General features: G+C 33.3%; 1 protein-coding gene across 1 annotated transcript; it reads right to left on the bottom strand.

The window, feature by feature from the left end:
• Positions 1-7,915: 7,915 nt before the first annotated feature.
• On the bottom strand, positions 7,916-8,866 carry LOC105531994 (olfactory receptor 10A7). Its single transcript, XM_011970055.1, has one exon. It carries the CDS (start codon positions 8,864-8,866, stop codon positions 7,916-7,918), a length of 951 nt encoding a protein of 316 aa, XP_011825445.1.
• Positions 8,867-13,855: the final 4,989 nt, after the last annotated feature.

Raw genomic sequence — 13,855 nt, 5'->3', positions numbered from 1 at the left:
ATTCCATAAGATTTGATATGTTGTGTTTGTTTTTATTTGTCCCCAGAATTCCTAATTTCCCTTGAAACTTCATCCTTAACACTTTGATAGTGTGTTATTTAACTTCTACAAATTTGTTAATTTTAAAATTTTTCTCTGATTAATTTCTAGTTTCATTCCATTGTGGTTTAATAAAATATGTCATATGATTTGAATTTTTAAGTTTCTATTGAAATGTGTTTTGTGGCCTAACATATGGTCTCTTCTAGAATACATTGCATATACACCTGAGAAAAATGTACATTCTGCTGTTTTGAGGTGGACAATTCTCTACATATTCTAGATCTAGTTCATTTATAGTGTTTTTCAAATTCCCTATTTCCTCACTAGATCTAATTTGTCCTGACAATTCATTGAAAGTGATGCTTTGAAGTTTTCAACTATTATTGTGTATCTATTTCTACCTTTAGTATTGTAAAGATTTTATTTACATATTTGGGGCCCTTCTCTTAGGTTAGTATATGTGTATAATTGTTATATCTTCCTAACTGGTTAATACTCTGACCCTTATAAAACATTCTCACTTAAAGTTAATTTTTTATACTATTAGGATACCTATCCCAGCTCTAATTTGGTTATTATTTTCATAGAATAATTTTTTATATCCTTTCACTTTCCATCTACCCATGACTTTGAATCAAAATTGAGCCATTCTTTGAGTATACAATTAAATCATATTTTGAATACATTCTGCCTATCTTTGCATTTTCATTGGAAAGTTCATTGCATTTACTTTAAAAGTAAATACTGATAAGAAGGGATAATCTCTGACATTGTGCTATTATTTTTCCAAGTGTTTTAATTTTTTGTTTCTCTGTTCTTTTGTTACTGCTATATTTGTGTTCAATTGATTTTCTGTAGTATATTTTTATTTCTTTCTCATTTTCTATCCTGTTATGTTTACATTTATTTACTTAATGGTGACCCTGGGGATTATGATTAATAACTTAAATTTATAACAATGTATTTTGCATTTATACAGTGCCAGTTTCAATTGTATACAAAAATATACTTCTATACAGCTCCAATTTCTTTCTCTTATACTGTTGTTACAAATCACAACTTTATATATTGGAAACCCAGTAACACAGATTTATAACTATTTTTTTGTATATTTGTCTTTTAAATCTTGTAGAGAAAAGTAGAGTTTAAAACCAAAAATACAATAATACTGACTTTTGTATTTACCAGTGTAGTTACCTTTATCAGTGTTCTTTATTTCTTCATGTGGTTTCAAATTGCTTATGAGTATCCTGCTATTTCAACCCAAAACACTACCTTTAGTATTTTTTGTAAGGCATGTCCACTAGCAAAAAACTCCCTCAGTTTTTGTTTATCTGGGAATATCTTAATTTTTCATTGATTTTTGGAAGATTTTTTGCCGGATATAGAACTCTTGGTTGATAGATTTACTTGTTTTTTATTTTAGCTCTTTAAATACATCATCCCACTAACTTCTGGCTGCCATGGTTTCTGATGATAAATCAGCTATTAATCTTATTGAGGATGCCTTCTGTGTGCCTTACTTCTCTCTTGCTGCTTTCAAGATTCTCTTTTGTCTTTGGCTTTTGACAGTTTGATTATCGTGTGTCTCTGTGGATCTCAGATTTATCTTTGTAGTCTGTTGAACTTTCAGAATGTGTTGTTTCATGTATTTTATCAAATTAGGAAACTTGGGGGCATTATTTTTTTTAAACGTCCTTTCTGCCTCTGACTAGAATTGTATCACAATTTTAGGTAATCTTTCAAGAAAGCAGTAAAATAATTCTTGAAAGCAATTTCTTCACTGAGATGGCTAGAGGGACTTATCAATAAACTGATGGCAAACTGCATAAATATATATTTTAAAAAGCAACATATAATGGGGCAGATAAGAAAGGTGCACACATGTTGTGAGGTGAGAAATAGGTTAATGAGAGCCACATCTTCAACCTCTGTAGCATGAAGGCAAGAAATCATACCTGCACTAAAAACTTAGGAATTACTAATACCTGAACATTAACTAAAACTATAGAGATATATGCCAAAAGAATCAGCCACATTTTTTCAAAGAAAAGGTAAAAGAATCACAGCTGTTTGTCATAATAAATACTATTAAATATTTTGCATTATTTACATGGATAACTTGAATAAAATTTTTAAAAATAAAGTACATAATGTAAAATAAAAACAACTCTCCCAAACTGTAAGTACTTCCAATCATGATGTTCTCTGCTCACTACCAAAGGATTCTTCTATCAATTTAGCATAATGGAATATGCAATGATGTGCTAAAATATATTTCATCATATTGAAAATTGAGAGGAAAATGTTTATTTTATTGTATCTTTAAAGTCTTTATTTTTACAGCTGTTTTAAGTTCACAGCAAAATTTAGAGGATGGAGCATATATCTCCATCTCACATATATCTCACATATATTCTGCCCCCACACATTTATAACCTCCCCCATTATCATTATCCTCACCAAAGTGGAACATTTATTACAATCGATGAACCTTCTTGACACATTGTTATTACCCAAAAGTCCATAGTTATATTAGGGTTCACTCTTGGTGTTGTACATTCTATTGGTGTGGACAAATGTATGACATGTATTCACTGTAATAGTATTATATGGAGTAGTTTCACTGTTCTAAAATCCTCTGTCTTCCATCTACCTATTCATCTTTCCCTCCCTGTACCGCTCTTTTTGTTGTGTACATAATTTTGTCTTTTCCAGAATGTCATATCGCTGGAATCATATAGTATGTAGCTCTTTTGGATTGATTTCTTTCTTAGTCATATGCATTTAAGTTTTCTCTATATCTTTTCATGGCTTTATAGCTTACCTCTTTTCAGTGACGAATAGTATTTTGTGGTCTAGATGTATTACAGTTTCTTTATCCATAAACCTACTGAAAGACATCTTGGTTGTTTCAAAGTTTTGGCAATTATAAAACAATGTCTATAAATGTTGTACGCAGGTTTGGTGTGGACATACGTTCTCAGCTTTTTTTGTGTAAACATCAAGTGATATGATTGCTGCTGAATTGTATAATAATAAGAGAATGTTTAGTTTTGTAGAAAACCACCAGACTGTCTTCCAAAGTGACTATACCATTTTGCATTTCCATTGGCAATAAATGAAGGTTTCGGTTGTGTTTTAGTCTTTTCAACATTTGGTGTTATCAGTATTTTGAAATTTGGTCATTCTAATATGTGTGTAGTGACATTTCACTGCTGTTTTAATTTGCATATCCCTTATTATATACAATTTTGAGCATCTTTTCATATGCTTTTTTTACCATCTGTATATCTTCTTTGGTGAGAAGTCTGTTCAGGCCTTTAGCTCATTTTGTAATCAGGTTGTTGATTTCTTTATTTTTGTTTTTAAGTGTTCTTCGTATATTTTGGATAACAGTCTTTTATTGGAAATGTATTTTGGAAATATTTTCTCCCAGTCTGAAACTTTGCTTTCACTCTCTTGACTGTGTATCTCACAGAGAAGAAACTTTAATTTTAATAAAGTCCAGCTTATCAATTCTTTCTTTCATAAATGTGTCTTTGGTGTCATATCTAAAAAGTCATTGCCATACCCAAGGTCATCTAGATTTTCTCCTATGTTATTGTCAAAGTGTTTTGTTGTTTTGCATTTACATATAGGTCTGTGATACATTTTGAGTTTTTTTGTGTGAAGAGTGTAATGTGCATGTGAGCCCAGTTTCTTCTTTAGAATGCTATAATCTGAGTGTTTGTCTTACCCCAAATTCATATTGTAAAATGGTAATCACTAAGGTGATGATATTGGGATGTGGGGCCTTTTGAAAGGTGACTAGGTCATGAGTAAGGGCAGCACTCTCATGAATGAGGTTAGTGCCCTTATAAAACAGACGCCAGAGAGCTCATCTGCCTCTTCCACCACAAAAGGCAACAGTGAGAAAGTGGTTTTTCATGAGGAAGTGAGCCCTTACCAGACATCAAATCTACTGGCACCTTGATCTTGGACCTCCAACATTTCAGAATTGTGAGAAATAAACTCTGTTGTTTATAAACCACCCAGTTTATGGTATTTTGTTATAATAGCCCGAAAAGACTAAGACACACCATAATTTGTTGAAAAGGCTATAAATTTCTTTATTGTATTGCTTTTTCTCCTTTGCCAAAGATCAGTTAACTATATTTATGTGGATCTATTTCTATATTGTACCCCATTGATCTATTGCTGGCTTTGGCTTGTTCTCATGAGAATCACGTGTATGCCAGAGAGAGAGAGAGTAGATGCATTCATGGTTTCTTGACCCTTACACTCTGAATATTCCTTCTGTCACATTCATTTTGTAAAACAAGTCACACATCTAGACTAGATTCAAGAGATAAGGAAATGGACACAATCCTTTTGAGAGGCACTCCTGAGTCACATCATAAAGGGCATGGCTGTTTTTTTTCTTTTTCTTTTTTTTTTTTTTCTTTTTTAATCCATCTACCACACAGCTCACGAAAAATCACCTAATTACTAATCACCTAACTGAGTGGTTTAAAACAGCAGTGATTTATCCTCTTACAGTTCAGGAAGCCAGAAGTCTGGAATTAAGATGTCAGCATGTCTGTTTCTTCTGAAGTCTCTAAGGGAAAATCTGTTCCATGCTCCTCTCCTTCGATGTGGTGGTCAACAATCCTTGGTGTTCCTTGGTTTGCACAGTCATCGCTCCAATTTCTACATCCATCTTCACATAACTGTTTTCCCTGTGTGTACAACTCTGTGTCTTCAAATCTCTCTCTCTCTTTTTATATGACGATATTAGCCATTGGATTTAGGATCCACCCTAGTCTAGTTTAACTTCATCTTAAATTGCTTACACTGCAAAGGCCTTGTTTCTAAGTAAAGTTACATTCACAGGTATCAAGGATGAGAACATCAACATATCTTTTTGGGGAAAACAATCCAGTCCACTACAGTGACTATGTATATTTTATAAAAAATGCTTAAGAGAAACAAAATACCGTAAATAACACAGGCTATAAATATAGCCTGTAAATTTATGAAAGATGTAAAAGCTGAATCTGTAAGAAAGTGTGTAAGAAAAAGAGGAAACACCAATTAACTTGCAAAGTGACTAAGTCCTACTAGACCTCCACTATGAGTGTTCCCATGTCAATCACAAAGCCGTCCTTATTATTTATGGTTGTCAAATTTTAGTTTCTTACAGTTCTAGAACCTTCTTTACAGATTATTAGAGTGATTTTCAAATAGTTCCTGTTTCAACCAAGAACAATAAGATAGTGAATGAAAGAACCAGAAATAGCCTGTGGGTTTTCTCACCACAAAAAGTTGATAAGTCTGTGAAGTAATGCATAGGTTAAAATAGCTTGATTTAGCCATTCCACAATGTGTGTGTATGGGTATATACATATGAATATATATCTTAAATATATATTTTTGTTCTCATAATTGTTATATATATAACATCATGTTGTACCCCCTAAATATATACAAGCTTTAATTGTCAAGAATATACTTATTTTTACTGTGCTAGTTTGTTTGACACATTAACATGCACTACTAAATTCATTTTATAGCCTCCCAATCTACTTGTGAGTTACAAGCAGCTGGTAGAAAACCATTGTAATGAAGTCTTATGAGATGGTTATTGAACTTAGTTATGTTAATTCAAGAATATCTGGGTTAGGCTTAAAAATTAAGAGATTATTGAAGGAGAAAGATTTAAAGGAATAGATTTTTTTACCTCAAACTCCCATTACGTGCAATAGATATGTACTTCAGCAAATCAAAATTAGACTAAAATAGTCAACACAAGTTGCAAATTTGTGGTGGCTTTTAAATTTTTCTGAAAATTGACAAATAAGCATGGAGGTTAGTTACTGCTTGAAGAAGAAGCGGTACAATTAACAGAAACCTTGGCTAAGGAAGACTTACAGGAACATATATTATTGTTCAAGTTGCATATTCAAAGCCAATATATGCTTGTTCTACTGGAAACATAAATTTTGCATAATTAAATTTGACAATCTTATTTTGTCTCCTCCATGGTTTTGAAAGCCAAATTCCCTTGTAGGTGGCAACTTTACCTTAATAAAAATGTGACTAGATATTTTTAAGAGATTAACATATTGAATTTCAAATTCAGAAGAGTCTGTTCAAACTATCATGGCCACATCTCAATAGCTTTACCTTGCCAAGTTACTTACATTTTCTAATTGTAATTTATCTTTTATGGAAAATATAGATATAATAATTATCTCTTGAGTTGTTGCAAGAGCATGTGTCAAGGACAATGCCTCAATAAACCATGTTTGCTATTACTATTACTCTTTGCTTTACTCTGGTGTCAACCAAATATTTGTTGTTTAAACTCTAAGAAGAGCTTATTATTAAATAATTAATGGATAATTTAGCCAACGACCAAAGAAGCCCAAAATCATGTTATGAAATATTAACACTAAGGTAATTTTATTAAATAACTTTATTTAAGCATACAACCCATATAAAGAATTTGTATTATGGACTCTTGGCATCTGCAAAACTTTACTTTTTATAATTTTTGCAAGGTTAGATGCCATGATTCATTGTTACATCGCAATAGCTGCAGATTATACAGTGGTTTGTGATGGCTGTTTTTACTTATCTTTCATAACTTTCCTTACTCTTTTTCATCTTGTTCTGTGCCCCAGGTGGCTGGCATTTATATATTGCATCAACAGACATTCTTGTCCCCATGTTGTATTTGGTTTGGCTGAGAATAGAAGCCAGCAATAGATTTGAGAGAGTCAGATCAAAATAAGGCTGGGATGGCTGCCTTGCTGTACTAAAGAACAGAGATCCTATTAGGTGAATTTTTTTTTTTTAACATAGTTTTAGCATTATATTGGTTCCAGTTAACACTTCTTCTACTTGCCCCTTCAGGCCAAGAAGTGTAAAATTTCTTTTGCATGATCTGTGTGGCTATTACCTAACCTTGTTCACAATTTTTAAATAGCCCTCTCATAAAGTGTTTTCTCACTTATCCCAATTCAGGAATACCACTCTTTCCTGCTAGGACCCTGAATGATATACAGAAATGCACCCACCAGTTAGTGATGAAATGGTCTTCCACTCTGTTTTAAGCTTTAGATAGTAGGTTCTGCTGTTCCTACTTTGGAAGCATTCTTACACAATGGAAGTCAAAACACAATAAACATACGTGTGCATGGGTCTTTATAGCAGCACCATATAATCCTTTGGGTATATACCCAGTAATGGGATGGCTGAGTCAAATGGCATTTCTAGTTCTAGATCCTTGAGGAATCACTACACTGTCTTCCACAAAGGTTGAACTAGTTTACAGTCCCACCAACAGTGTAAAAGTGTTCCTATTTCTCCACATCCTCTCCAGCACCTGTTGTTTCCTGACTTTTTATTTACTGCGGCACTATTCACAATAGCAAAGACTTGGAACCAACCCAAATGTCCATCAATGATAGACTGGATTAAGAAAATGTGGCACGTATACACCATGGTATACTATGCAGCCATAAAAAAGGATGAGTTCATGTCCTTTGTAGGGACATGGATGAAGCTGGAAACCATCATTCTCAGCAAACTATTGCAAGAACAAAATAACTGAACACAGCATGTTCTCGCTCATAGGTGGGAATTGAACAATGAGAACACTAGGACACAGGAAGGGGAACATCACACACCAGAGCCTGTCATGGGGTGGGGGGAGGGGGGAGGGATAACATTAGGAGATATACCTAATGTAAATGACGAGTTAGTGTGTGCAGCACAACAACAGGGCACATGTATACATATGTAACGAACCTGCACGTTGTGCACATGTACCCTAGAACTTAAAGTATCATTAGAAAATAAAATAATAAAAAATAATAAAAATAAGTCAAAACACACCTAACTTCTGTAAGACTTTTTGAGTGATTGTCCTCTTGGCAGCCCCTTTCACTTCATTGTTCCTCAGGCTGTAGATGATGGGGTTTAGCATAGGTGTGATGACAGTGTAGGACAATGACACTAGCTTCTTGCTGTCAGGAGACTGGTTTGATTTGGGCCGCAGGTAGGTCAGACTGGCTGTTCCATAGAAGAGGGACACCACAATGAGGTGTGAGGAACAAGTAGAAAATGCCTTCCGGCGACCAGTGGCAGAGGACATCCTCAGAATTGTTATGATAATGCGGGTGTAGGAAAACAAAATGAGAGAAAAGGGAAACATGATAAACAGGAGTGTGGAGGCAAGTGCTTGCATTTCATACATGGTTGTATCCACTGTGACTAGTTTTAACACTGGGGGACCATCACAGAAAAAGTGGTCCACGGCATTTGCTCCACAGAAAGGCAGGGCCATCATCCAAGCCGTCTGTAGCATAGACACAGGAACACCGGACATCCAAGAACCCATGGCCATCCACCAGCATAGGGACCTGTTCATTATGACTGAATAACGGAGAGGGTTACAGATGGCCACAAAGCGATCATAAGCCATCATGGAGAGAAGGAAACATTCAGAACTGCCGAATAAGAAGAAGAAGTACATCTGGGTACCACAGCCCACAAAAGAGATGATTTTTCTTGGGGACACTAGATCTACAAGCATCTTTGGCACCATAACCAAGGTGAAACATACTTCAAGAAGTGATAGATTTCGAAGAAAGAAGTACATGGGTGTTTGAAGTGCGGGATCCACACTGGTAACTGTGACAATAAGAAAGTTGCCCAACAAAGTGACTGTATAAATGGCCAGGAACAAAATAAAGAGGGAAACTTGCATCTCGGGGTTGTTTGTAAAACCAAGAAGAATAAATTCAGTGACCCTGGTGTGATTTTCACAGATCATATCTTAGACGAGTTTCTCTCTAAAAATCAAAGTGTGTGCATCAAAGGGTATTAAATCAATATAGAGATAATCTCAAAAATATTAATAACATCAATAAAACATCTTTATTCTCAGTTGTCTCACCATTCTGTTTCTCTGAAGCAGAAATGATGTTTACAATAAGATAAAATTAAGGAAAAATAAACATTTTGTATAAATCTTACTCATTGTTTACCACCTAGATGTAACTTTTCTCTCATAAGTAGTCATAGTCTGCACTCGTATTCTTCATCATAGGTGTGCTATTTTATAGGATAAAGTAGAAAGAGTGTAGATAGATAATTAGAATAGTGTACTAATTTTTAAGTGATTTCAGGATGCAATAAAGATAAATAATGGGCTAGTTTGACATTCTAACATTAAATTATGTTAATCACATTTCTACTAAATACAGTGCATTTTACACCATTCATCCACTATATATACATATACCAACATGCTCAGTACACACACACACACATACACAAGAAACTTAATAAATAAACATAATATATGCTTATGATTTTGGTGCTTCTCTGTAGTCTCCATGAGCCTAATAATTTATGACATTTTTATATTGTCTTTTGAACCATAATTCAACTTCACTGGGCCCCCATTTCTTAGTATACACAGAGTTACAGTTACATTGTTTAAGTTATATTTTTTTAAAACTTCCAAACAAATATGATTTACAATAGAGAAGTATCCTCCCAACACTCATCTCAACTTTTCTCCCCCAAAATAGCTCCTCTCATGACTGTCCATCTTCTTTAGAACTTCATTATCAGTAGTAGGGTACATACACTTACTTTTGTACGTCAGCTGATCCAGTCACAAAAGCACTAATTCAACTATTATGAACTCAAATACTATATCTTACTTGGAACAAAATATTTTGGCCAACATTAAATTATGCAAATTTTTTCTTTACAGGAGGTCATTCTTAGTACCAAAATTTAGCAATTACAGGAGCATGTGTTAGAAAAATAATTTCTTTCAAAATTGGAGTTGGGTAAATATTGTATCAATTATTTTATATACTTTTTAAATTTAATTCCAAAAATGCATATTTCATTTTATAGTCAAAATAATTTCAAATAGATATCCCCTCCTGAAGTGAGTAGGTAAAAATTTACGGTGTACGGAATCTTTCTAAACTGTGGCTCATTTAAGTAATTCTATGTTTTAATTCTACTCTTAAGATATGTAACATCTTACCTGTGTATTTTCCATATTGTAAGTTCTCAAAGGAATGTCCTCAGTAGCAAAAGGAAAGGAACAACTCTGGTGATTTCAGGCTTCCCATGCCCTTGTAAGTCCCAAAATAATAGGTAACATGTGACAGTGATTACAACCATTACTCTCTCACTGCTATTGCAAAACCAGCTTCACTATCATTCTTGTCATCAGGATTAGAAATATCATATTCCTGGTATATTCATCAAAACTTATGAAAAACTTCATATGCATTATCATGCTTACCTACATTTTGGGACAATTCTAAACTTGCTATGGGTCTAAAATTATGCCATATTTTGTTTTGAAAAAATATAGGAGTTGATGAAGGCATCAAGATTTTATAGTAGTTACAATATCTAGTACATCCTAAAATGCCTCAACCAACTGCCTCTCAGAATTCTGATACTAACAGTGGCAGAAAGCAATACTAGGATGAATGGCTTTTCATTGAGTAGTAAGTTCTATAGTGTACAATCCATGTGAAATATGAATAAGGATATCCAAAAATGGTCAGTTTCTTGAATTTTTAATAATTACCATTGCACATTTTTCATCTTTCCTGGAGGCATTTAAATTTTAATAAAAGTTTAGACAATTAGAGGTTTATAATGTCATATGATGTACCTCTAAATACTCCTCTCAGTCTTTCTATATCCTAAAAAGCCTACAGATTACTTTGCATATATTCGCTAAACAAAGAGATTAATCAGCAGTGATGTTGCAGTCAGTACCACAAATTTATACTGATTTAAAAAAAACCTTGCAAACTGATGTTGAGTTGCCACGATTACTACATCACTCTAGAGAATGTACTGTCTTACTTGTCGCATGGCATTTTGATAACTTGATGTCATTTAATTAAGTTCACTAATTTAGTTGGTAATATTTTAATGAAGCCAAATAGTTTTTTTCATGTCCCATTAAGCAGGCCAACTTTGGCCTTTTTTTTAGAAAATAGACTTTACCTCTTATTTTAGCTAACTTTTTAATAAATATATGTTTTCTCATAAAATTACTATGGATGAATGCAATTGTATCTTCAGTATTTGGAGTACAACAGGAATCTGAGATTGTTATGAAATTTATCTAAATGGAGCAGCACTTTTAACAGTCCTACATGTAAATGAATAAATTGCCATAGTACCTAAATTAAAAGTACTTTGTGTAGTTATAAACCACAGCACTTCTTTATTATGTAGCTACTGTTTTATTAATACTCTCTTCTTTAGCATTCTGTTGCTTTCCAGAATGAAGGTCTCATTATTTGTTTTCTTTTATTTAGTGAAGTATAAAATTATTCCTTTTCGGATAATTAATATTTCATTATTTATTTTTCAGAGAAAGCTTTTGTAATACACAGATGTACAGATAAATGGAGATGTTTAACAAAATTGAGAAATATAACATCATAAAAAAAATCTGGATGTAACTTACCAAATGAAACCTCATATTTCTTCTGTAATTAGAAATTTAATGATTTTTTAAAGATATGCAGTATTTTCAGAGAAATGTTCACTGATCTTGAAATCTATTGACAGCTCAAATCTTCCTAATGAAGTTAATACCTTAGACAGTCTAACATGCCTTGCACTGGCACTACATGATTGCTATATTTTAGTAATAGCATTTAAAAGTGTGACTGGCTTTGGGGAAATGATCCCTGGATCACTAGAAAGGACGATGGTTAATTAAACAACTGCTTTTATCTCACAGGGGAAATACAGAATGTTCATACAATTATCTATATTTCCTGTAAGTCATATTTGCAATTGAATATGCATTTCTCAATAATAGATATTTTGTGGTGGGGCTACTGGACACACTGATCAAGTCTCTTGGAATTGCAACTTTTAACATGCCGGGCTGTGTGAAGAACACAGACTTTAATTTGCCCTATAATATTTTTGTATTTTTTGTGGGATAGATTTTGGTTCAGTACTGGTGAGAGAAATGTACCATGCTCATGAAACTTACATGATTTTTAAATTTTATTTTTAACTGATTTTTAAAATGTTAATATTTTAAACTTATTTCCATAATAATATTTTTAAATAATTAAATACATCAAATTCATCTGATAATTGGCATGTATTTTGTTGTTGTCTTATACCCTAAGTTGTTTGGCTATTGGTTCATTTTACTATGAGAACATTGTAAACAACGTCATGATTTATGTATTATTTCAGTCAGTGGTACCTTATAATGTCTAACATGGTTACTGTCAGGAAGAAGTAAGCAATTTTTTTATTCCTTGCGATTGTTTATTCTTGGAATTTTTGAGGTAATTTTAATATCGAGAAATAACATGACACTTCGAAGTGTTTTGTAATGAGCAAACAGAACTGTGTAAATAACTCCCTTTATTTCCTTACACTATCTTTTTTGCAGAAGCAACTTTTATAAATAAATATAAACTTTAAAACAGTTACAAATCAGCACAGTGGGAATAATTCAAAAAATTCTAATAAGTCTTTGGAGGCAAAAAAAAAAAAAAAAAAAAAAACCTTGAAAAGGCCCTTGGAGTTTCAGGTCAACCAATGCATGTACAGAAGCCTTAACAAACAGCTAGATAGGAAGGTTCACCATTTCCTAATTTTACTTCTTTCTAGAAAAGAAAAAGAAAAACTTCCTATATTTGTAGAAGTTGAAGGAAAATTCCTTAACCCTTATTTTCCCAGGAAACTAAATAATAGTATAATAGGTTAAAATCTAATTTTGTTTTGTTTTGTTTTTGCTTTGTTTTGTTTTGAGACGGAGTCTCGCTCTGTCACTCAGGCTGGAGTTCAGTGGAACAATCTTGGCTCACTGCAACCTCCACCTCCTGAGTTCAAGCAATTCTCCTGTCTCAAACTCCCGAGTAGCTGGGATTACAGGCACCCGCCACTAAGACTAATTTTTGTATTTTCAGTCGAGACGGGGTTTCACCATATTGGTCAGGCTGGTCTCAAACTCCTGACCTCAGGTGATCTGCCCGCCTCAGCCTCCCAAACTGCTGGGATTACAGGCATGAGCCACCACACCAGGCCAAAATCTATTCTTTAAAAAAAAATCTTCCATTGGGTACACCTACATTTAAAACAAGTAAAATAAATCTCTAATCATTTCCAATAAAAAACTATGTTACAAAATATATTTGGCCTATCTTCATTCACACTTATACCAAATAATTAACTTTGCACCATACTGAAGAAAACATTTGTCATATTGGGCAAAAACAATCAAGTGAAAAATGGTGCATTACTGAATTACACGTCAAACTTTTGTTTTGTTTTTAAAAATGTTCAATGAAAGATTTATAAGTTTGGTCATACAATATACCCATGTAACACACCTGTGCACGTACCCATATATCTAAACCCTGGCTGCTTTGCGAAGCCACATAGAAAAGCTTTGCTCTTGCTGTTTACTCAGTAGACTATTACAAAATCAATGCTTTGGCCAGAAGTAATGTTTCCAAATATTCTCAGACTCCAATCGCCTGGGATTCCAGAATGGTACTGAATTCCCAGGGGAAAAAATGAAAAAAAAATCTCTTTACCAAACTTTGTGTTATATTATATTGCTTGTACTTAAAGCAGTTTCTCTCTAAGTTAAACGTTTAAAGAATAATTGCTACACATATCATGAGAGGCAAATAGATACTGGCTGTTGATTTAGAATAATGTGGCGAGGTTCCAAAAAGCAACTTCAAAAAATACCCTGTTGTAAAATGTACAGATATGTGTAGATTTG

This window comes from Mandrillus leucophaeus, unplaced genomic scaffold, assembly GCF_000951045.1.
Source record: "Mandrillus leucophaeus isolate KB7577 unplaced genomic scaffold, Mleu.le_1.0 Scaffold927, whole genome shotgun sequence".
NCBI classification, from domain to species: Eukaryota; Metazoa; Chordata; class Mammalia; order Primates; family Cercopithecidae; genus Mandrillus; species Mandrillus leucophaeus.
Note: the sequence above shows the minus strand (reverse complement) of the source record. Positions and strands in the feature narration are given on the sequence as shown.